Source organism: Mercenaria mercenaria, chromosome 8, assembly GCF_021730395.1.
Source record: "Mercenaria mercenaria strain notata chromosome 8, MADL_Memer_1, whole genome shotgun sequence".
Taxonomy (NCBI): Eukaryota; Metazoa; Mollusca; class Bivalvia; order Venerida; family Veneridae; genus Mercenaria; species Mercenaria mercenaria.
In genome coordinates this window covers 26,464,038-26,490,309 of record NC_069368.1, presented here as the reverse complement: position 1 = coordinate 26,490,309, position 26,272 = coordinate 26,464,038, and the positions used below count along the sequence as shown (strand labels likewise).

The 26,272-nt window shown below is 36.7% G+C and overlaps 1 protein-coding gene across 1 annotated transcript in view; it reads right to left on the bottom strand.

Moving 5' to 3' along the window:
* Nucleotides 1-1,095: 1,095 nt before the first annotated feature.
* Nucleotides 1,096-26,272, bottom strand: part of LOC123565811 (protein Star-like) — a 39,143-nt gene continuing 13,966 nt past the window's right edge. Inside the window, exons 2-4 of the mRNA XM_053549609.1 lie at nt 21,699-21,893; nt 1,425-2,940; nt 1,096-1,193 (exon numbers count right to left, since the gene is read on the bottom strand). Coding sequence (XP_053405584.1) covers nt 2,575-2,940; nt 21,699-21,893 — 561 coding nt within the window. The 3' untranslated portion in view covers nt 1,096-1,193; nt 1,425-2,574. The remainder of the gene's footprint in view (nt 1,194-1,424; nt 2,941-21,698; nt 21,894-26,272) is intronic.

The window sequence follows — 26,272 nt, the reverse complement described above, 5'->3', positions numbered from 1 at the left end:
GACAACCATGAGTTTGACAGATTTTAAGAAGGGAAGGGGCCATAACTACATATAAAATTGGTGTTTTGTAGCCAAAGCCAAACTTTACTTGTATCTAATGATGTTACACCTTTGTATCAAAACATTTAAATCTGTCAAAAACTGTCACTGGAGTGTTTAATGACTCCAATGGTGGATGAATATTGCACAATAGCTTGAGTCTGTGTTAAAAAATATCAAATAAGAGAGGTACAGAAAAAGTGTATCAAAACACTATATAAGTGTTATTCTAAGCAAAAAGGGGGCATAATTCAGGAAATATTGGTGCAAAAATTATGCATCTTGTATCATATAATGTGGGTGATGATGTGAATCAACTACTTCAAGTTTGAAACAAATGCATTTCGTAATAACTGAGATATGGTGAAAATGCATCAGAATTAACCTTAAGTTCTAAGTACAAGGGGGCATAATTCATGAAAAATTGGTGTCAGAGTTATGCACCTTGTGTCACATGATGTGGGTGATAAGGTGGAACGTCTATGTTAAGTTTGAATCAAATCTATTTAGTAATAACTGAGATATAGTGAAAATGCATTAAAATTAACCTTAAGTTCTAAGTAAAAGGGGCATAAATCATGAAAAATTGGTGTAAGAGTTATGCACCTTGTGTCACATGATGTGTGTGATAAGTTTTGAACATCTATTTTAAGTAATAACTGAGATATAGATTTCGGGGCGAGACGGGACGCGACGGGACATGACGCGACAAAACTGACTCCTATATACACCTCCCCCCCTCCCCCGCGCCCCCCCCCCCTCCCCCGCACCCCACTCCCCTAGTATAATTACCAGGACAGTATTAATACATGCCTAAGCCATAATATATATACATAAAAATAATTTTATTTGTCAAAAAGCTTATTAAAGTTTTGTTTTATTTAAATGTAAATATATTGCCTTTGAATTATGTTTATACAATTTTCAAAAATACTGCAACTATTGCCACGTTTGTTTTCCTCTCAATTTCGGAGAAAATTTTTAAAATTCAAGTTACTTCTAGAAAACAGAAATCAGTAGTACGGAAGCGTGGACGTATTACGCTTCCTGTTTTCAATGTATAACATTATTGACCTATCACTTTAGGTTTCAGTTGTGTTAATTATTAGAGTTTCTTCTCACAAAAATAAAATCAGTACTACGGAAGCGAGGACCTATTACGCTTCCTATTTACAATGTAGATTTCTGACCAATCACTTTTATATTTATAATGTAGATTACTGACCTATCACTTTTAGTTGTGTTACAGGTTTCTCACAAAAATAATCGTACTACGAAACGAGACTATACGTTCCCATTACATGTTTGACCATCACTTTTATATAAGTAGATTAGCATTTAGTTGTGTAACAGAGTTTTCAAAAATAACTACCGGAAGCGAGGACCTATTACGCTTCCTATTTATAATGTATAACATTACTGACACTTTTACTATCACTTTTAGGTTTAAGTTGTGTTAATTATTAGAGTTTCTTCTCACAGAAATTGAATAAGTACTGCGGTTTCAAGCCTGGCACTAGCACCAGACCATAAGGTAAACTCCTCTGTACATGTTATACCCTATCCCTAGGTACCATATGGTCATGAACGGGAAATATACTAACCCATTTCAATCGTGCATTTCATATCAAAAACACACATTTAGGTAAATGTGTATAATGGATATTGAACAAGTGGTAATTTATCTTTCATTGTGTATCGGTCACAATTCTTCAATATTTCTTATCTTAGAGAAACAACGCGTAGTTTATACTTTTTCAATGTTGAACTTTCCTGGTGAAGTTCCGATCTAGATTATAAAACCATTCTGACTGGCCGGTGGGAAAATGTATGCCAGTCATCGTTTAACTTCACGTGTACGTTAAAATATGTAGATCTATATGCACCATAAATGTGCAAAATGAATTAAATAAACAGAACAGATGTATACCAATGTCTTACTTCAAATTCAAAATCATATCTAAGATGAATTTCATTCATCATTTCGAGTTTTATTGTTAAACTGTGAATATTTGAATTGCGTTTTTGTTTGTTTACATTTCGCCTAACATGTGCACAATACTAGGCTGGCTGTTCATTAGGGAAGTTCACGCAAACATTTCTGTGACGTTGACGAAAGGATAAAACAAGTGGAGTATCTCTGCAATATGAAATATTGAGACAATGTGACTGGTGCACGATGGCAGATAAATTATCACTTGTGCAATATGCTATGTACCCATTCACCGAACTGCGCGTTTTAGGCGAGAAATGTACGATTGAAATGGGTAAGTGCACTTTCCCGTTCATGATCATAGTTCTTATAGAATACCTAGGGGCAGGATATCACATGTACAGACTCTGAGGCATTCTTTCTGGTCTGGTGCCAGTGAAGTGTTGACCTATTACGGTTCCTGTTTACAATGTATAACATTACTGACCTTTCACTTGTAGGTTAAAGTTGTATCAGTACTACGGAAGCGTGGACCTACACTACCTAATTACAGTGAATTACATTACTGGCATTTCAGTTTTAGGTTTAAATTGTGTTAATTATTAGAGTTTCCTTTTCTCAAATATGAAATCAGGAGCAGTGCTTACTCCCACAATTTCTTTCACAAAATCGTATCCTTTTGTTTCCATGTAACGTTTCAAATCCGGTTTTCCTCCATCCCATTTGTTGTACTCTATTGAGAACATTTTAATATTAAGTTTATCCCATGGTATTGTATCAAGTACACCACGCTCTGCGCCTTCAACATCCAGGCTGAAATAATCTATGTCCGTCTGGCCAATTGCTAGCAATATTGTATAAAGGGGGAAACATTGCACCTCGATCAGTTTTTCTGCACTGTTTTTCTTTTTATATCGATCGTCAACAACCTTTCCTAGAACAGGCACCCTTCCGGTGTAAAATGTTTCCTGAATAAAAAGAAATTATTGTAAATAAGTTGCATTCACTTTAACAATTAAGACCAAAAAGTTTATTTAAACCATTTTCAAAGAATTTATGGTTAGATATACACTAAAACACAAGTTATCAATCTGCTGCACATGCATCATTACAATTATATGAGCCGCGCCATGAGAAAACCAACATAGTGGGTTTGCGACCAGCATGGATCCAGACCAGCCTGCGTATCCGTGCAGTCTGGTCGGGATCCATGCTGTTCGCTAACAGTTTCACTAATTACAATAGGCTTGGAAAGCGAACAGCACGGATCCTGACCAGACTGCGCAGATCCATGCTGGTCACAAACCCATGTTGGTTTTCTCATGGCACGGCTCAAATACTATTATGCTGTATCTGAGAAAGAGAAAGATCAAAGTAACTATCATCGCCTTAAAGAGACATCAACCCAGATATGTGTTTCATTTAAATAACAACAGATAGCCGCTGATATTAGGTAAACCAGAACTGTATAAGAAAACCTTCACATCATTTTGACAGTTCAAGTTTAAATAAAACTAGAGTTGTCACAGGAGTGACAAATTATACCCCCACAATATGGCCTTGTCACAGAACTAAGCCAATGTCAAAGCCGAACTTGCTTGACCTTTGCCCTACTGACTACAAAATCAATAGAGGTCATCTGCTAGTCATGATCAACCTCCCTATGAAGTTTCATGATCCTCCGCCCAAGCGATCTCAAGTTATTGTCAGTAAAATGTTTAAATGACCTTTGACCTTTGGAACTCAAAATCAATATGGGTCGTCTGCTTGACATGACCAATCTCCAGATTAAGTTTCCTGATCCTAGTCCCAAGCATTCTCAAGTTATTGTCCGAAAACTGTGTAAATGTTCCGGGTCACTGTGACCTTGACCTGTGACCTACTGATGTCAAAATCATTAGGGTCATCTGCTAGTCATAACCAACCTCCCTATCAATTTTCATGATCCTAAACCCAAGCATTCTCAAGTTATCATCCGGAAACCGTTTAACTGTTCCGAGTCACTGGGACCTTGACCTTTGACCTACTGACCTCAAAGTAGAACTTGACCTGTATTTCTTGATGATACACCTGTGTACCAAAATTTATGATCCTAGGCCCAAGCGTTCTCAAGTTATCATTCGGAAACCATTTAACTGTTCCGAGTCACTGCGACCTTGACCTTTGACCTACAGATCTCAAATTTAAACTTGACCTGCATTTTATGATGTTAAATCTGTATACCAAACTTTATGATCCTAGGCCCAAGTGTTCTCAAGTTATCTTCCGGAAACCATTTAACTGTTCCGAGTCCCTGTGACCTTGACCTTTGACCTACAAACATCCAAGTCAAACTTGACCTGCATTTCATTATGATACACCTGTGTACCAAAATTTATGATCTTAGGCCAAAACGTTCTGAAGTTATCATCCGGAAACCGTTTAACTGTTCAGGGTCACTGTGACCTTGACCTTTGACCTACTGAACCCAAATTCGAACTTGACCTGTATTTTCTGATGTTACACCTGTGTACCAAAAATTATTTAAATTGGTCAAGCCTTTCTTGAGTTATCATCCGGAAACCATGCAAAACCAACGGACTGACCGACCGACCGACCGACCAACCGACAAACAAGCTCGCTCCTATATACCCCTCCCACCCACCCAACAAACTTCGTTTTGTGGGGAATAATATATGGAAAAATTGTTTGTTTCAAAGAAAGATCAATCAATATTTCACTCGTGAATACCATAATTAACAGTTTCACTCGTTGCTGCGCCACTAGTGAAAACATTGCATTATAGTATTCACTCTGTGAAATATCTTTCAATCTTATACTGAAACAAACAAATATCCTTTATAATATTTCAATCCAATTTGCACATCGTAACACGTATTTGAAATTGAAAAACATTTCACATTTTGCAGTTCGAATAGCAAAACGAATTTTTATTCCGCGTTGTAAGTTAGAGGGTCTTTGTATATCTAAGAGTCAAAAATTGGGTCGGAAGTCAATTGTTGGGCCGAAAAGTGGGTTATTGGGTCCTTGGCACACAACAATTTTTTACCACTTACCCTTATTAAACTAGCCTTAAACTGTGGTAGGAACTGATAAGTGGGTCTCTTTGATTTTTTACCGATAGGTGGGTCAAAATTGTATATAGAGACTTTATGAGAGCCCTTTAATCCACCAAGTTTGAGTATATATATATATGAACGTCGATTCGCTGTCTAAAAAAGATGTGTTTGTCTTTATTACTTATTCTAACACGACTTGATTCATCTTCCTATTCAACAAAAAGGCTGAAATGTGTGTGTTATTTCACAAAAATTCACTGTTCTATCGTCATATTTATTACGTCATAGAGTATTATTTAAACGGAATAGCGGGGCGTTAAAAAAGACACCAACCAAACAGTGATTTTATTTAACGACAAGTCACTGAATGAGATATATTATTTCTTAAACATTTCAATCTAATTCGCACTTCAAACTTTTTTTTGGACAGATTTATGCCCTTTTTCAACGTCGTATTATTTTATTTTTGTTTAATATTCAAAGTGTTCGATAAAGTCAGATGTCCCTACTATAGACTTAAAACTTAAGGTAATTATTTACAATTAGAGTCATCACCACGGAAAACAACCCCCATAATAGCGGATTTATGTTTTGACAGAGTTTGTAACTTAGAATGTTTGTTTTCCTTTTTCTTTAGGGTCAGATATCTCTGTAGCTACCAAAGCTATTGATTTAAAACTTGAAATGTTTATTCTTAGGCCGCGGCTACTTGCCTGGTTGTTGGGGTTGTTTGCTGTGGGTTTGATCCGCTGGAAGTGCAGCCCCTGTAGATTAAATTGGCATTGAGTCGTAATAAGTAAACTTTAATGTTATGATCTAATATGTGACAGGGCAATAGGATCATATATTTTTTACAGAAACAGTTTTATTTTGTCCATTTGCATGTTTTACTGTTTATACATACTTCTATGTCTGTGTATTTTATATTTGTATTTTATATGTTTGTAAATGGCGAGACTTTAAATAAATAGATAAATAAATAAATAAATACTGGTTTTACCTTTCAGGCTTTAAAATTAAACATGTCAATCTAATTCGCACTTTGTAATTTGAATTGCAAGCCTCATTACCGCCCAATGTGCAGGTGCCCTCGGGACGGATATTTCTATCCGATTCGTAAACACATGACAGATGTTATTATTCCATCTATAAAAATAGATAAGTCATGTATCAGAACCAGAACATCAACTTATGTTAGTTAAACGTTATTGTTACATGGCTACCCTTGTTACTGGCTACAATGTTGTTTTTTCTAATTGTTGTAACGCAACAAAACTTCATTTTCATAACAATATGTCTCCGTTTCAGTTGGTTCACGCACTATCAGCAACCTTAAGTAAGTCAAGAAACATGAATAACGCATTTCAAAATTACTTCTGATATTCTTAAGGAGAAAAACAAAAAAATCCATTCACGGAATATCTAGCATTTAAATATAATATTTCTGACACAAAATCTGTTGAGTGTGCCTGAAACTAATAATGATAATGCATTCGACATTACTTCTGATATTCTTAGGAGAAAAGTAAAACAATCAGTTCACGGATAACTAGCATTAAATTTCTTATACTAAAAGTGTAGAGTGTGGCCGAAATTTGGAGATCGCCGTTCACATATGCATTTTTTATTTGCCTTAAAGAATTTCGTTTTCTCGAGTGCAACATCGAATGAAAATCCTGTGACACTTGTTTGAGAATCAATTAAAAAATAGCTGTACCTTCTTGAAATGATACACTGGATAAATGAACATGCTACATGGGTTTTCGCACTTCTTTTCTTATTTCTAGATGTCATATTTACATTTTATATGTAAAGCATCTCTTTTTATCACACATGGTCGTGTCGAGAACGTAAAAATGTACTTTTTTATTTAAAACTTTACAGTCTGTATGTACTTAGGTACTGTAAGCTTGTGAGACACAATGGCGCCTGAGCAACAAAGTCTACGGAATGACGGATAACGCTTAATCTTATTGGCCAATACCTTTGGTTTGATTGACAGATCAGATACATGCATTCTGTCATGAACACAAATCAGAATTATTGGGATTGTTACCACACATGCAGATGATGATGGTAAAGATATATTTTGAGTTTCAAGTCTATATCTGTATAGTACCAAAGTTATGTCCTGGAAAGGAAACTGGTCAAAAACATTAAAGGGACATTATTTGGTCAAAAATGAAAGGGGCATTACTTGGTCAAAAATACAAATAAGAGTTATGGTGATTGTTCCAACACATGCAGATGATGATGATAAAGATACATTTTAGATTCAAGTCATTATCTTATATTGTACTAAAGTTATACCGGTATCCAGAAAGCGAAGATTGCCAAAAAAAAACCACTTTAAGCATGAAAGTGGCATAAATCTGTCAAAATTACAAATAGAGTTATGGGGATTTTAAACATACATGCAAATGATGATTATAAAGAGACGTTTTTAATTTCAAGTCATTATCTTTTAAAGTACCAAAAATATGTCTATAAACGGAACTTTCGAACAAATTTAACATGAAAATGATTCCAAGTATAACAACTTGGTGACGTTGACCTTAAGTTAATTGGCCCAGCCCTTGCACATACTTTGTTTGCATGCTTGACAATGTTTATTTGAGCTAACAGTAAGATATAAGCAATAGTAACAAAGATATGACCAAACAACAATGATTGCCGAAAATCTTTAACCTTAAAAATAACCTAAGTATAACACCTTGGTGAGCTTGACCTTGGTACAATGAGCCCAGCCCCTGCACATACTTTGTATGCTAGTCGATGTTTATATGAACTTACAGTAAGATATAAGCAAAAGTAACAAAGACATGACAGAAAAACAAAGGTTGCCGAACAATTTTTACCTTAAAAATAACATAAGTATAACACCTTGGTGACCTTGACCATATGTATAATGGGCCCAACCCCTGTACATACTTTGTTTGTATGTTTGAAATGTTTTTGTGAAGTTAACGTAAGATGTAAGCCATAGTAACAAAGATATGACAGAAAAACAAAGATAGCCGAAAAAACGTTAACAGAGATAGCTCACGCTGACGCAGAGGCCGACGCCGACACTGGGGCGAATAGAATAGTCCCCTATTCTCCGAATAGTGGAGCTAAAAAGGCTATAATTTAGCCAAACTAGCTGACACAGTTATGTACTCTTTCCTATAGCTGGAGATCATGACGATAAACAAGTGTTCAAAGTTTCAAAGCCACATGTCAAATTTTGACAAAACGTTTACCTGTACGAAAACTGTACCAATTTCTATATCCAAAAAGGATCATAATTCAGCCAAAATAGTTGATAGAGTTATGCACTCTTGCCTACGAATGAAAATTATAATGATAAGCAAGTGTTTGACGTTTCAAAGCCACATGTCAAATAGTTTTGACAAAACGTAGACTTGTGCGAAGACTGAACCAATTTCCAAGTCCGTAAACGACCATAATCCAACCAAGGAGTTATGTTTAAGTACAGTTAAAGATAGAAATCATGATGATAAACAAATGTTCGAATCTTCAAAGCCACATGTCAAATAGTTTTAACAAAAAGTTTTGCAGTGGGTAGTAAACTGTAACAATTTTCAAGTCCAAAAAAGGACTATAATTCAGCAAACAAGAGGGCCATGATGACCATGGATCGCTTACCTGAGTAATATGAGCTACATGTTTCAAATGTCAAACTGATACTAAAATATTAAGAAAGTAGGTCAGTAGGTCACATTCATGGTCACTGAAAGTCAGTTTTAAGATCGGTTTGCAAAACTATATTTGTCATCCAAATTTAAAGCTCTTAAAAAAGTCGGTCAGTAGGTCAAAGACAAGTGACCCTAATTACTTGAGGTCATCCGATAATATAATAAAACAGTCTAGGAAATATGATCAGAAATTTTTTTGAAGTATTTTTCCTTTATATCTCATATAACAAGGACCCCCGGTGCAGGGCCTCTTTTCACCCTAGGGGTATAATTTGAACACTCTTATTACAGAACCAGTAGGCAATGCTACATACTAAGTATCAAAGGCCTTGGCCTTGAACTTTCAGACAAGAAGATTTTTGAAAACAAATTCCTATATAAGTTAATGTAAAATTTGGGACCCCCGGCGTGGGGCCACTTTTCATCAATGGGTAATAATTTGAACAATCTTGGTAGAGGACCATAAGGCAATGCTACATACCAAATATCAAAGGCCTAGGTCTTGTGGTTTCAGACAAGAAGAATTTTAAAGTTGTTTTTCTCATATGTAAGTCTATGTAAAACTGGGACCCCGGGGCGGGGCCTCTTTTCACCCCAGGGTAATAATTTGAACAATATTGGTTGAGAACCACCAGGCAATACTAAATATCAAAGGCATAGGTCTTGCGGTTTAAGACAAGAAGATTTTAAAAGTTTTACTTCTATGTAAGTCTATATAAAACTTGGGACTCCCGGGGCGGGGTCTCTTTTCAATTCAGGGGCATAATTTGAACAAACTTGGTAGAGGACCACTAGATGATGTCAAATACTAAATATCAAAGCCCTAGGCCCTGTAGTTTTGGACAAGAAGGTTTTAAAAGTTTTCAAAGTCTATGTAAACCATGTGACCCCAAGGCCGGGGCCATTTCTGACTCTCGGGGGATAATTTGAACAATCTTGGTAGAGGACCATTAGATGATGCTACAAACCACATTTAAAAGCCCAATGAACTATGGTTTTGGACAAGAAGATTTTTAAACTTTTTCCTTTCGGTTGCCATGGCAACCAGACTTCTGTATGGCATTCAATTCTTTGAAAAGATTTTAAAGAAGACCATCCAAGGAACATCCCTGTGACGTTTCATAAAATTAGCCTAGAGGTTTAGGAGAAGATGTTGTTTAAAGGAAAGTGTGGACGGACGAACGCCGGACGGTGAGCGATCACAATAGTACACTCTGTGCTCAGGTGAGCTAAACATTTGACAGAGTTATGTACTCTTGCCTACAGATAGGCTGTTATAATAAACAAGTGATAAAAGTTTCGAAGCCATAGGACAAACAGTTTACACAAAATATGAAGTAGTACGAAAAACTTAACCATTATTTGTAAGTTAAAAGGGGCTATAATTCAGCCAAAATCCTTGATGGAGTTATGTACTCTTGCCTAAAATTAAACATGGTGTTGGTGCACAGTGTTGAAAGTTTCAAAGCTTTATCTCTCAAGGTTTTGTCAAAATGTGGACTGGTACGAGAAACTTAAACAAGGTGTGACGCCGTAATGAGTAGGATAGCTAAAATGATTTTGTTTCGGCGTTCAAGATACACATTAATCGAGATTTGTTTTCCGAGAAAGATGTTAAAGTTTTGAGCCTTTCAGAATTTAGAATTAAACATTTCGTTCTCATTTCCGCTACGCATTTTGCAGTTTGCAATGAATATATGGATAACGCATGTTGTTTTTTATAACATTTGCAGAATCCCGAGTGATCGGTTTGTGCTCGAGCCCGATAGGACAAGTCTACCAATGTATCCTAGGTATTCTGAAGATGTTATAACTTGAAATGAACTCTTTCCTACCACAACAAGAGCTGTCTCCATAGGATGACACATGCCCCTGATGGCACTTTGAATGAATAGTTATGGCCGATGTTAGAGTTTAGGACCTTTGACCTATGGAGCTGGGTCTTGCGCACGACACGTCGTCTTACTGTGTCACACATTCATGCGTAGTTATTTTAAAATCCATGGATGAATGACAATGATATGGACCGGACACGCCCATCAATGCACTATCATGAAAAATGACCTTTAATGTCTAAGTGTGACCTTGACCTTTGAGCTACGGACCTGGGTCTTGCGTGCGACACGTCGTCTTACTGTGGTACACATTCATGCCAAGTTATTTGAAAATCCATCCATCGATGACAAAGATATGGACCGGATACGCCCATCAATGCACTATCCTTTAACGTCTAAGTGTGACCTTGACCTTTGAGCTACGGACCTGGGTCTTGCGCGCGACACGTCGTCTTACTGTGGTACACATTCATGTCAAGTTATTTGAAAATCCATCCATCGATGACAAAGATATGGTCCGGACACGCCCATCAATGCACTATCCTTTAACGTCTAAGTGTGACCTTGACCTTTGAGCTACGGACCTGGGTCTTGCGCGCGACACGTCATCTTACTGTGGTACACATTCATGTCAAGTTATTTGAAAATCCATCCATCGATGACAAAGATATGGACCGGACACGCCCATCAATGCACTATCCTTTAACGTCTAAGTGTGACTTTGACCTTTGAGCTACGGACCTGGGTCTTGCGCGCGATACGTCTTCTTACTGTGGTACACATTCATGCCAAGTTATTTGAAAATCCATCCATCGATGACAAAGATATGGACCGGACACGAAAATTGCGGACAGACTGACAGACCGACAGACAGTTCAAAAACTATATGCCTCCCTTCGGGGGCATAAAAAGTGTAAAAATAAAAACATGACCCATCAACGTCATTAAATGTCTATGAAATGCACGGGAATGTCAAGGGTGTTCACGTTGACGTCATTTTCTTTTGAATTATCCATTATGGGGCAGTAATACACTTACGCTTAGCCAATGGATGCGCATATATATCAGGCTGTTTTAACAGCATGTAAGCGCGAGAATCTGTTAAAACACGATTACTCTCCTGTTAAAACATCCCTGAAACGTGTCAAGAACAGCAGCTTTTTTGCTAGATTTTTATTTTGTGGTACTGCCATAAGCATTCCGAGAAAACAATTTTCAGGCTTTAAAATTTAACATTTCAGTCACGTTTGCGCATATTATTTGAACTGCGAACCGCGAAATATTTGTCAATTTGCAAATTGCAGTTTCAATTTTAAATGCATTTTTTTCCCCTATTCTGATTAAGATTTGAAAAGGTTGTCTTTTTGGCGATACTAGGAAAAGAATATGGGCTGAGTACACTGACCTCAGATCACAATCAATGTCAGTAGGTAAATTTAGTTTAATATATCCAGCAAAGAGAAGAATAAACGGAAGCGTACGAGGTCCCATGATAAAAAGTCTCAATCGATACAGCAGATTTTAGAACAATAGGGAAGGAGGTTGTCTAAAATATTATGAATGACTGTAATTTGACCGTAATTTGACATTTGCCTCACCGAATGTCAGTTGCGAACAAGGCAGTCTGTGAGACAGCTAAATCCCCCGCCACTGCTATGGATAGTGAAAGGGTAAACCTTTGATTTTAGCTGTGACCTTGACCTTGAACTGACATGGCTGACTCATGAATTCTGCACAACGTCTTGATGAGGTGATCATTTGACCCAAGTTTCATGAAAATCCTTCAAGGGGTTTAGGAGATACAGAGCTGAAACCTTTGACCTTCAGTTGTGACCTTGACCTTGAGTTGACATGGCTGACTCATGAGTTCTTGATGAGGTGATCATCTGACCCAAGTTTGATGAAAATCCTTCAAGGGGTTTAGGAGATACAGAGTGGACACAAAATGGAAGGCTCAAACCTTCGACCCTTAGTTGTGACCTTGACCTTGAGCTGGCATGGTTGACTCATAATTTCTGCACATCGTTTTGGTGAGGTAATCATTATACCCAAGTTTTATAAAATTCCTTCAAGGGGTTTAGGAGATATAGAGCGGACACGAAATGGAAGGCTCAAACCTTGGACCCTAAGTTGTGACCTTGACCTTGAGCCGGCATGACTGATTCATGGGTTCTGCACATCGTCTAGATGAGGTGATCATTTGACCCAAGTTTGATAAAGTTCCTTCAAGGGGTGTAGGAGATATAGAGCGGACACAAAATGGAAGGCTCAAACCTTTGACCTTGAGTTGTGACCTTGACCTTGAGCCGACAAGGCTGACCTATGGGTTCTGCACATCGTCTTGATGAGGTGATCATTTGATCCAAGTTTCATGAAAATTCTTCAAGGAGTTTAGAAGATATAGAGCGGACACAAACTGGAAGGCTCAAAACCTTTGACCCTAAGTTGTGACCTTGACCTTGAGCCTGCACGGCTGACTCATGGGTTCTGCACATCGTCTTGATGAGGTGATCATTTGACCCAAGTTTTATAAAATTCCTTCAAGGGGTTTATGAGATATAGAGCGGACACAAAATGGCAGGCTCAAACCTTTGACCTTGAGTTGTGACCTTGACCTTGAACCGACAAGGCTGACTCATGGGTTCTGCACATCGTCTTGATGAGGTGATCATTTGACCCAAAGTTTCATGAAAATCCTTCAAGGGGTTTAGGAGATATTGACCGGACACGATTTTGTTACGGACGGAAGGACGGACGGAAGGACGAAGGACGGACGCAGACCATTCCTATAAACCCTCCGCCACGGCGGGGGATTAATCAGAAACAAATATGAATATGTATGACATTGTAGATATTGATGGTCTCTGTCCGTAAATGTTGACCTTGCACTCATTAAGCATAATCTTCGCCAACATTTTGGGGCGTTTTCATTATTTTAAGCGATATTTGAACCCTGACGATATAGTTAAGCAATGGCACGTTGGCGTAGTGGTAAACAAACTAACTTTTATGCACGATACCATGGGTTCGAATTAAGTTTACACTATTTCTTTTGAATGTAATGTTTTCCTACTATAGTACTATTACTCTCATGATATTTTAAGTTAGTTCTGCACGTTTGATAAATCGGTAGAAAGTGTAGAATAATGCCTGGATTCGGCGCATTACAATGAAAATCAATTTATGACAATTTTCGAGTAGATTTATTAAAGTGACACCGTTACTACACTCCTTAAGTCTAAATATAATATTAAAACATATGGGACGTTTAATAATTCCAAATATGTCTTAAATTTAGCGTAAAATATTCAGTCCATTTTCATCATGGTCAGATACCTCAAAAATATGCGCTCGGACCTATATATTTTGTTTCACCACATTATAGACAATATGTTTATTTAAAATTGTGAGAAGTTTCATCAAAATCATCATTGTAGAGAAATTTCTAGTCGGGAAAATATTTTTGAAAGTTGATTTTTCCATTGACTCCCATTGTGAAAAATGGCGTAAGATCCAAATTTTCCGAATCAGTCTAGGAAAAGCTCAGCACACGACCCTACCCTTTTTATTTGCTAAATTTTCTAGATATATCATGAAGTTTTGAAAAATCAGAGTTTAATAAAGTCCTACATTGCAGAATTAATTTCAATCCAAACATGCAGAATTACGGTGTATCTTTAGGACGTGCATTTATTTTTTAAAAATATCTCGAGCGCATGAGATACGATGTCAAGCGCACAAGATGTATTGCACTCGAGATAACATATCAAGCGCCCGAGATAAGAAGTCGTGCGCACGAGATAGGATGTCGTTTGCTCGAGGTGAGATGTCGAGCTCACGAGATAAGATTTCGTGTTATCGAGTTAAGATGTCGTGCGCACGAGAAAAAATTTCGTGCGCACGAGATAACATGTCGAGCGCTCGAGATAAGAGGTCGATTGACATGTACGTCAGAGTTAAATAGTACAGTATTTCTTTAGATAGATGAACGATTAACACGATATTCCTATCTTTTACGAATACAGGTGAAATAAAATATAATATGAACAGACAACAACCTCGAAATCGGTAACTGAACGCTTTACATAATAAGAAAAGTTTTCAATAGTTATATCGTCATTTAGGTTTGCACAGCGTAACTTTATTAAAGCAAACATACGCAATATTCATGAGTGCCAGGTCAATACTAACGGACAATACTATTTCCGGCAAAATGTCGGTCTCAAAAGTACAAAAAGCAAATCAGGTGGCATTAGTATTTTTATATGATAATACTTCATGTTTTTATATATGTTGAAATACTAGAGCGTGGTTCCGAATACGTTCAATTGCTTTCTATAAATAAATAGTTGGTCTAAGTGATATACTGCATTTTGCAGAGTAAACTGCAAAAATGATATTTTATTTATTCTTTGAACCGTGCTTAGTTTCTCAAAAGATGGTATAATTTGGGGGGTTTCGGGCTTTGGTATTTAATATTTCAATCTTACTTGCGTTTTGTAACTTGGAAGCAAACTGTAAAATATTTTCATTTTTCAGTTCGAATTGCAAAACGATATTTTTATTTTACAATTCAAGCTATATATTGAAGGGGAGAAATTTTTCAAACAATGGACTTTTTAGGCCTTGAAATGTTACATTTTAGTCTCATTTGCATTTTGTAATTTGAACTACAAACTGTAAAATATTTTGCATTTTGCAAATCGAATTTCAAAATGATTTTTATTTTACGATTCAAGATCTATATTGAATGCGTGTAGTTTTTCAAAAGCACGGTATTGTTTTGTGCTTTGTGCTTTGCAGGCTTTAAAATGAAATGGTCCGAGAGCTCACGTACTTTTATTGCAACAACTGAGGCCAAAAGAAGTTTATACTTTTTTGGAAACAATATTTCATATCCTCCATGAAAATCTATCTATTAAGTGTCAAAGCCGTGCCTATTTATATTTTGTTCACTTATGTTTGTGATATGGGAAGTAAATCTAGCTTGTAAAAATATCAAGGGGTAGGGTAAAGTTTACGTCTACCTTTTTTTACACTGTTTAATTACAGTAACTGTTTGATTGTCAGTAAATGTATACATGTCAAACAATGACAGCAATAAGAAATTCATCAAACTGAAATGAAGGGCAAATTTGATATTCAAGGTCAAAGGTCAAAGTCATGTAAAAATCACCAAAATTGGCATATTTGATTTTTTTTTATTCTTAGAAAATAGTTTGTTATCATAAGCCATTCATCTTTATCTATGTAATATGTATATATCAGCAAAAATCGGAAATATATTACTGCAAAAAAATCAAAGTCATCCCTGATAATTGGAGGTCAAATTTCATTTTCATGCAAAAAATTGAAAAATGTTACCTTTACTTTAATATGTCTTCATATTATTTGTCGCTGAAGTTAATTCGTTTTAATGTTTATATGTTAGGCAAAGTCAGAAGTGCAGATGTAACCCCAAAACCACCAAGGGTAAAGCTAATATCGAAGGTCAAAGGTAAAATTTGTGTGAAAAACTGCATGAATAGCTTCCTGTTTAAAAAATAACAGATACCTTTTTTCATTATTATTAATTGCTCGTGATTTAATTTAATGTATATATGTCCTACAATGTCAGTAATAAAATATAGTCTGAAATGAATCAAGTTCAAATGTGATATTAAGGTTCAAAGGTCATTTTCAAGTAAAAGAATGAAAAAAATAGCTCTAACTTTTCACTTTGTTGATGATATCTTGTCGATATTAATCAATGATATCAGATTATTTTAATGTATAAATGTTAGGCAATGTCTGGTATGCTCATACAATTTCAAAACATTCAAGGTCAACCATAATATCAAAGGTCAAAGGTCAAAAAAGTGGGTAAATGTTGCAATAATATTACCTATTTGTAATAATTTTTATTGTTTAAAAGTATTTGTTTTGTCAATTTAACAACTGATCGTTTGTTCATTTTACTGTATATATGTCAGACGATGTCATGAAAGAAAAATAAGTCACGGTCAAACCTGGCATTAAAGGTCAGGGGTCATTTTTGCGTAAAAGATCAAAATGTAGTATACTTACTCATTACTTTATTAAAAAATAGCTTGTTTTAATTCACTGTTAGATATTTATTTTAATGTATACATGGCAAGCAAGGTCAGCAATGTAGGTCTTATCCCAATAAATCAAAGCCAAACCTATTATCAAAGGTCAAGGGTCAAATTTGTGTAAAAATTCGCAAACACAGCATTTTTTGCAATGATGTTTAGCTCGACTATTCGAAGAATAGTCTCGACCATATCGTCAAAGAACTACAAAAAGGGAAACCATCAGCACTGGACGCAGAGGCAGAGCCGCTTGTGCCCGATCAATAGGTTCCTAGACATTTTGCTTCGAAGATCAGACTGAAGATGCCAGGAGTAGAGGAAAAGGGAAAACAGCATCAGTCTCACTAACAATCTCTTACGCTAGAAATGATCAGTGACCGCTATCCAGCACACTCTTGGATCCAAGCATATACCAATGGATCAGTGGAAAAAGCAGAATGCTGGGAGTGGTGCCTACATCATATTTCCTGACAGCGCCACTCTCACACTCTATTATCTAGTCGGCAAGAGATGCTAAGAGATGCTCCAACTTCAGAGCCGAGCTGCAAGCCCTCACATTGGCCACACTCCAACTGTATGAGCGATAAAAAAGGGACAGAATATTGTTTTCGTAACAAACTCCAAGTCAACTCTTCAGGCTCCCTCAGCAGGTCCATCGGACATCTTAACGAGACAGCTGCTTAAAAAGGTCAATATCCTGCTTGAGAGCAACAATGTAGCATTTCAATGGATTCCTGCACATGTGGGCATAGCCGGAAATGAAGTTGCAGACAAACTTGCAAAGGAAGCAACCAAGTAAATACAGCCCGAACCTTCAACTTCATACAGAGAAGCTCAGACTCTGCTGAAGAACAGCTTTGCGTCAGACTGGAAGAACATAAATGGAGTCTACCTGCCCAATCATGACAGTCCACACAAGCTAATCAGACACAGCCAAACAACTATCCTCCGTCTGTCTGCGCACTGGACACTGTGGCCTGAGAAAACATGTGAAGAAGCTGGGTGTTGCAGAGACAGTTAAATGTCACTGCGGATCAGAGGGAAAAAACACCATTTCACATCCTGCAGAGCTGTTCCTATCTGGAAGAAGCACGCCAGAAAGTCTGGCCCACAGACATCTCATTTGAGACAAAGCTCTGGGGAGATGCCAGCGACCTGCAGAATACGGTACAATTCATTGCCGCACCTTATCTTAAGATATTAAACGACCATAAGAAGATGAAACGCAGCAAGTAAGTAAGTAAAGGTTAACATTAAAATGAATTAACATCAAGTTATAACGACAAGATATTTTTGAACAAAGAAATAAAATAACAGTGATAACTTTTGAAAATTTACCCGAAAATAAATTTTAGCCTTTAACATCAGGGCTGATCTATAGACTCATGTCTGATGATATCTTCATTGTTGACAATGACCATTATATATACACACTCAGTTCCAAAAGAAAGTGTGCACTTAGTTTTCTGTTATTTTTTCTCGGTTATTTTCTTGAAAACTTATAATGTTTGGTACCAGACTTTAAACAAATTGGTGTGCATTTTAGATTTTGAGTTATACCTGAGAGCTAGTGTATGAAAAAATGAAACATAAACGTCGGGGAATTTTTGAAATATTTCAACTTGAAAAGTGCACACTTTCTTTTGGAACCGAGTATATATAACTTCAGGGAATAACTATAAGATACAAATAATGACAAAATACCTTTAAACAATGAAAAGTATTGCAAACATGCTATTTTTGCGATATTTCATACAAATTTGACCTTTGACCTCCGACATTAGCTTTACCCTTGGTGGTTTAAATTTTGGGGTTACATCTGCACTGCTGACTTTGCCTGACATACAAACATTAAAACGAATTAACTTCAGCAACAAACTAGAAAATGCTTTTGTAAAAAAGCGCATGTCTCCCCCAATGCAAAGTCCTATAGGCAAGAAGTCAATAGGGGTCAGGAGCGAAAGACAAAGAGACACTGATGGTTGGCTGCAACAGGGATCATCTACTTGGCATATCCAGTCATCCCGCTAAATTTCAACACTCTTGGCCTAGTGGTTCTCAAGTAACTGTTCAGGCTCCTGTGACCTTGACCTTTGATCAAGTGACCTAAAAATGAATAGGGGTCATCTACTCTGCATGTCCAATCATCCTATTAAATTTCAACAAAGTAGGTCAAGTGGTTCTCAAGTTATTTCCAAAAAATGATTTTACATAAACAGGCCACTGTGACCTTGACCTTTAATAGACTGACCCCAAAATCAATAGGGGTCATCTACTCTGCATGTTCAATCATCCTATGAAGTTTCAACATTCTGGGTCAAGTGGTTCTCAAGTTACTGATCGGAAGTGGTAATCAATGTTCAGGCCTCTGTGACCTTGACCTTTAACGGAGTGACTCAAAAAACAATAGGAGTCATTTACTCTGCATGAACAATCATCCTATGAAGTTTAAACATTCTGGGTCGAGAGGTTCTCAAGTTATTGATTGGAAATGGTTTTCCATGTTCAGGCCCCTGTGGCCTTGACCTTTAACAGAGTGACCCTAAAATTGTTAGAGGTCATCTACTCTGCATGACCAATCATCCTATGAAGTTTCATCATTCTGAGTCAAGTGGTTCTCAAGTTACTGACCGGAAATGGTTTTCAATGTTCAGGCCCCTGTGACCTTGACCTTTCATAGAGTGACCCCAAAATCATTAGGGGTCATCTACTCTGCATGACCAATCATCCTATTAAGTTTCAACAGTCTGGGTCAAGTGGTTCTCAAGTTACTGACCGGAAATGGTTTTCAATGTTCAGGCCCCTGTGTTCTTGACCTTTAATGGAGTGACCCCAAAATCGATAGAGGTCATCTACTTTGCATGTATAATCATCCTATGAAGTTTCAACATTCTGGATCAAGTGGTTCTCTAGTTATTGATCGGAAATGGTTTTCCATGTTCAGGCCCCTGTGACCTTGACCTTTGATGGAGTGACCCCAAAATAAATAGGGTTTATCTACTCTTCATGACCAATCATCCTATGAAGTTTCAACATTCTGGGTCAAGTGGTTCTCTAGTTATTGATCGGAAATGGTTTTCAATGTTCAGGCCCCAAAATCAATAGGGATCATCTACTCTTCATGACTAATCATTCTACGAAGTTTCAGTATTCTAGGTTAAGTGATTCTCTAGTTATTGATCGGAAATTGTTTTCAATGTTCAGGCCCCTGTGACCTTGACCTTTGACAGAGTGACCCCAACCTCAATAGGGGTCATCTACTCTGCATGACCAATCATCCTATGAAGTTTCAACATCATTTTGGGTCAAGTGGTTCTCTAGTTATTGATCGGAAATGGTTTTCAATGTTCAGGTCCCTGTGACCTTGATTTTGGACTGAGTGACCCCAAAACAATAGGGGTCGTCTACTCCAGCAGCCCTACAACCCTATGAAGTTTGAAAGTTCTGGATCAAATGCTTCTCCAGTTATTGCTCGGAAATGAAGTGTGACGTACGGACGGACGGACGGACAGGGCAAAAACAATATGTCTCCTGGGGGAGACATAATAATGTGAAGACATATTAAACAGATTAGAAAAAAGTAAAGGTAACATTTTTTACAATTTTGCATGAAAATGAGCTCTGACCTTCAATTATCAGGGCTGACCTTGATTTTTTCCCCCCAGTGACTGAATGTCCTGACTGTGTAGCAATTTGTACAACAGTATCCTTTGAGTTAAAGTATATGGAATGCAAACCAATTTTGACACTTTTATTTCCTTTAAAAACAACTGGTCTACAGTCACCTTTTCGCAGCAACTGTCCGATGTTTGGCTTATAACATTATATCCTGGCCCCGTGTTCACAAAACATTTTCAGTCTCAGCTGAGTTTGATAATGAAACGGTATTTGTCATTTATACCTAAACAGCATGTTTAAAAGTAAATTTTACATTAATAGCTATTTTCAAGTGACTATTCAGTATTGATAGTTAGTCTTACTTGGAATTTAACCTTGAAGTTTTAGTAAAATTGATATTAAAATTTCAAACTCAAACTCAGCTGAGACCGAAAAATGTTTTGTGAACACGGGGCCAGGTCTCGCTGTGACATTATGTTATCATCTAAATTTGAGAACTTTAATCATATCTAAGGCACATTTGACCCTATTGGCCCCTTGCTCCTTGTTTAACATATGAGGCACCCATCGGGAACAAACGTTCTTAAACTCAAGTGCTTGGTGAAAATATCATGATTTTTTTCCAATTGTCAAGCTTCCAAAAGACGCTGACACTGTGTACATGGTGTCTTCATCAATGTTCTTTGACGTCACTACCTGTCGGATGAGCCGTGTCTTTCAAGACTGCCTGACCATTTTTACATTTACGTACACAGTTTTCTAATACTGCAGATACCCTACATAAGAATGCAGCTAACTGAGTATCTGTCTTACATGTATTTCTTATGAACAACTTACCTTAGTGTACGCTCGTATTTCAAATTTACGTTCGCTTTTCATAGCTCATTGAGCCGTGCAATGAGAAAACCAACATAGTGGGTTTGCGACCAGCATGGATCCAGACCAGCCTGCGCATCCGCGCAGTCTGGTCAGGATCCATGCTGTTCGCTTTCAAAGCCTATTGCAATTAAAGAAACCTTTAGCGAACAGCATGGATCCTGACCAGACTGCGCGGATGCGCAGGCTGGTCTGGATCCATGCTGGTCGCAAACCCACTATGTTGGAACAATATTTTCACTAAAATCGCACTATTGTAAAGGAATCATTCAGACATCATCTATGTGACACATTAATTTCTTGATTGGAAAGCAAATCATGGATCATCTGGATCAAGAATCACATACATCTTGTATTGCAAAATAAAAATCCATCTTTCAATTCGAAGAGCAAAATGCGTTTACAATTCAAACGGCAAAACTGTTTGCGGTTTGCAATTCGAACTGCAAACTGCAAACCACAAGCTTAACGCCTATATTGATATAGAGCAGTAGACTAAACTGTTTACCTTTATATCTTTAAAATTATTTGAATTTCATGATACTCACAAGTGAAGGATATTGTTTTGTAGAAAGACAGGCGTTGAGAGAATATGCTTTTCTGTGTTTCTGTCGCAGCAGACGGTAGATTGTCGGGTTAGGCTCAATAAGAATCCCAGTCCAGTTGCGGTACCGTTCAAGGAACAAACTGTTTGATAAATGTTCTCCATCGAAAGCTCCACAGTCGATATAAAATCCATTTCGCTGAAGTACAAGAGTTATATCCATAGTCAAATTTCATAACACATAACAAGGCCGCCGCCTGAAAGTGTCTTCAAACCAGTCTTCCAAAGTTTCAAAGCTAAATCTGTAACAATTTTTTAACAAATTGTCATTTTTTTTTTAATTTTCAAAGGCTGATTTCTTCAAAATCATTATCATTAGGGTGCCAGGACTCACCCTGGGGTGTAAAATGAGTTTTTGATCCATCCTACAAGGTTTCAAAGCAATATATGTAACGGTTTTTGAGAAATTGTCGTTTTGTGAATTTTCAAAGGCATCAAAAATCACAAGAATGCTATTTTCTTCAAAATCAAGACCACTGCGGGGGGTGGGGGGGGGGGGGGGGGGGGGGGCAAGGCTCACCATGGAGATGTTACACGAGTTTTTGAATCATCCTGTAAGGTGTCAAAGCAATATACGTAACGGCTTTTGAAAAATTTTCGTTTTTGTGAATTTTCATAAGACCCGTCAAAAAAATCTAGAAAATGCTGATTTCTTCAAGGCCAAGGTCACTATGATGCCAGGACTCAACATAGGGGTGTAAATGAGTTTTTGAACCATCCTACAAGGTTTCAAAGCAACATATGTAACGATATATGTAACGGTTTTTGAGAAATTGTCGTTTTGTGAATTTTCAAAGAAGTAAAATATACTATTTTCTTCAAGGTCAGTAGGAGGCCAGGACTCACCATGGGGAAGTAAAATGAGCTTTCAAACCATCCTATAAGGTTTCAAAGCAATATATTTAACGATATAAGTAACGGGTTTTGAGAAATTGTCATTTTTGTGAATTTTCATCAAACGCGTAAAAAAATCTTTAAAAATGCTGATTTCTTCAAGATCAAGATCACTAGGGAGTCAGGACTCACCATGGGGAAGTAAAATGTGTTTATTAAACTTCCTACAAGGTTTAAAGGAAATATATATAATAGTTTTTGCTTTACTCCCAATTTTTTGACGCCGTCGCCGCCGCCGGAATTTGGATCACTTTGTCTCGCTTCCACTAGGTGGGCGAGACAATAGTTTAATCAATACACAGGAAGAAGCAGACAGACTTCCCTCTCTAAAAATATTCGTTGCATATATCGCTTTTGTTTTTATTTGCGTCAGATTTATATCTATTATATGATGTCTAAAAGAGCCAAAGTTTAAGGACTATATCATTTTGACAATGTAAAGTTCCCATGAAAATCTGAGATCGTCGCAACAACACAAGAAATGTGCGGGAATCAAAAGGAAATTAATAACTTGAAAAGATATCTCTTTTAGTAAAGAAGAAAATATCGGTAAAACCGATGGATGCTCCCCGAAATTTGTATTTTAAAAGAACAAAAATGGAATTTACTTACTGGGCACATCTAGTTTTCTGATGTTGAATGGTCAAAGGGCAATATATCACTGAAAAAACAATCCAATGGACAATGAAGAAATATGAACACCTCCTCTTAAGACTGAAACATCCTTTGAATTTTTAATGAATTCCAGGCAGTGGTTGCTGAGAAATACTCTAATGATGGTGCTATTGTTAATTATTGCTGAATGATAAAAGGGCGATAATAAATGAAAACTCAATCAACTGATACACAAAGTTAACATGCACATCTCCTTGATGATATGGCTTTCTATGAAGTATGGCTAAATTCACAGGAGTCTGAAATTCTCTCATTAAGACCATAGAAGTCTATCTTTATAAAAAAAGTACCCCCTCCCCCTATATAAAAATAAACAGGTTTTTTTTTATAAATATAGACTTCTATGGTCTTATTGACAGAATTTCAGACTCCTGTGCTAAATTCCAATCAGTGGTTGCTGCGAAATACTCCGGACAAGAATTTTACTATTATAGTATACTATTGTTGAATAATCAAGGGCAAGAACTGGATGAAAAATCATCTAACCAGAATAGAAATACAATATGCGCATATCCTCTTGACAGTAAAACTTCTTATGAAGAATCACTAAATTCCATCCAGTGGTTGCTGAGAAATAATTCGAACAAGAATTGTACAAGAGTACACTACTGTTAATTAATCAAATAGCAATAACTGGAATAAGAAGATAATTCGCACATATCCTCTTATGAGTGAAGCTTCTTATGAAGATTCGCTAAATTCCAACCAGTGGTTTCAGAGAAATACTCCGGACAAGAATTAGACTATAGTATACAATTAGTGAAAAAGAAATATCGGTAAAACCGAAATTTGCACTCATTCCAACGGATAACGAAGAAAATATGCGCATCTCCTCTATATAGTGAAGCTTCCTATGAAGTATGGCTAAATTCCAACCAGTGGTTCCTGAGAAATACTACGGACAAGAATTGTACTATACAGTACACTACTGTTGAATAATCAAAGAGAAATTACTTTGTGAAAAATCATCCGATCGGAACACGAAAACAATATGCGCATCCCCTCTCGATAGTAAAAGTTCCTAAATTCCAACCTGTAGTCACTGGGAAATACCCCGGGGAAGACATGCGGGACGGACGGACGGACGGACGGACGGAAAAAGCGGCGCATAATAAAACCTCGTCATCAAAATTATCCCTTTACATGGATTTGTTGACATCACGGCGTTCTAACATTAAGGATCATGTAGAACTTTTGACACCACCCCTCGGGTATATTTTCATTTTGGAAATTATACTGACAGGCCTGTAATAATGATAATATATATATTTGGAATTGTTCAGAAGAAGTAGAAAATACTTTCTATAAAAGTTACCTTATTTGGTAATATGTATTTGGTCTTTTAACACATTTACTTCATCTGTCCACGTTCTTATTGGCAGAAGATATCAAACTTTTCCAAACAGATTTTTCTCTAATGTTTGTCTAACATACTTATATGGTTACTTCGGGAAATGAAAATTAATTATTTTTAGCATTTTTTGTAACACCTCAGATTTTTGTTGTTTTGACAATTCTACTTTCACTTTCATTTTTCAAACTGTGCATTGCTTTTAAAGGAGTTCATCACAATATTTTGTGCGCAGCTCAATCGCGCAGCAAGCGATATCCACTGTAAAGTTCAGAATTCGCCGCCGAAAGTGCATAATTGTCGGATATGAGGGCACTCGCGCAAAATATATCGTATGTACTGACAATATAGGTCATGCATCCATATTTTACCTTTAAAAGTGATGGTGTTTTATTGGAGGAGTAGTTGTAGGAAGTGCTCGAATCGAATACATTGTGGACAGCCAATTTGAAAGTAAACTATTTCGTCCAGTAATGATGCAGCCGACTCCAAGTCAAATAAAATTCCAGAAAATCTTAAAGTAGATATATCTCCTTCAAGTTCAAATGTGACTTCCTAAAAATGTTGTTATACTTTTTGTGCCCCATCCCGAATTTCACGTAGTAAGACCAGAGTTATGGCCCCTGATAGTCAAATTGTACATAAAGGGTCTAAACATTTGTGTCGCATGTACCTCAAAATTATATGCGCCAAGAGTCATGAAACCACACAAGAATTAAATTCAGAATGCGAAATTGTGCACCAGTGTTTTTATTTGAGGTTTCACTCAATAAAAACAGATTTATGTCCCTTGACGTGGTCAAATATATACGTAAATGGGATGTGAAAGCTTGTGTAGCACGTATCTCAAAAAGTATTTGATCTAGAGGCTTGCAACCTTAAAGGAGCATTATTCCGCATGTGAGTAAGAATATTGGTTAAGGAACTGGTAATAACATTGTGCAATTTGTTTTGTAAGAACAAAAAATGTTCATAATTTTTAGGTGGGTGGGGTAATGAAAAAATACTTTTGTGGGTGGAGTGAATATTTTTTAATTTTTCTTGAAAACAAGCACGGGTTGATATTATTTTTTTGGTTTAGATTTTTTTGTCTTAGTTCTAGCTTACATAATATAAAATTTTGAAAAAATCTGTCCGCTAGATTTTTCATATCATTAAGAAATACATCGTGTTTTTCTCAGTTTCAGATACTTTCGACATCTGTCAAGAGTAATTTTTCTGAGTTAATATATCTATATGTTGACATTTTATGCATAGTTATAGTGGTGTTATTAATTCGGATGCATAAAAAGTAACATCAGAATGAAACTTCGAATAAATAATTGTTTGCAGTAGTTTTATTATAACATGTATGTACTGTTTCTTCAGACAAAAATACCGATTTGGTGTTCTTAATAAACTTTGAATATTGAAAAAAGAAGCACGGGTACCTATTAGTTTCATTTTTTATTTTAACTTGTCATACATCAATCTATAAATATGCAAAGTTACAAAAAATTCTGTCCGCTAGAAATAATTGTGAAAAACACCTTTAAATGTATATGGTTATGGTTTGTCACACTTCTAACTCCCTGAGTACCTGGAGAAATATGTTAGAT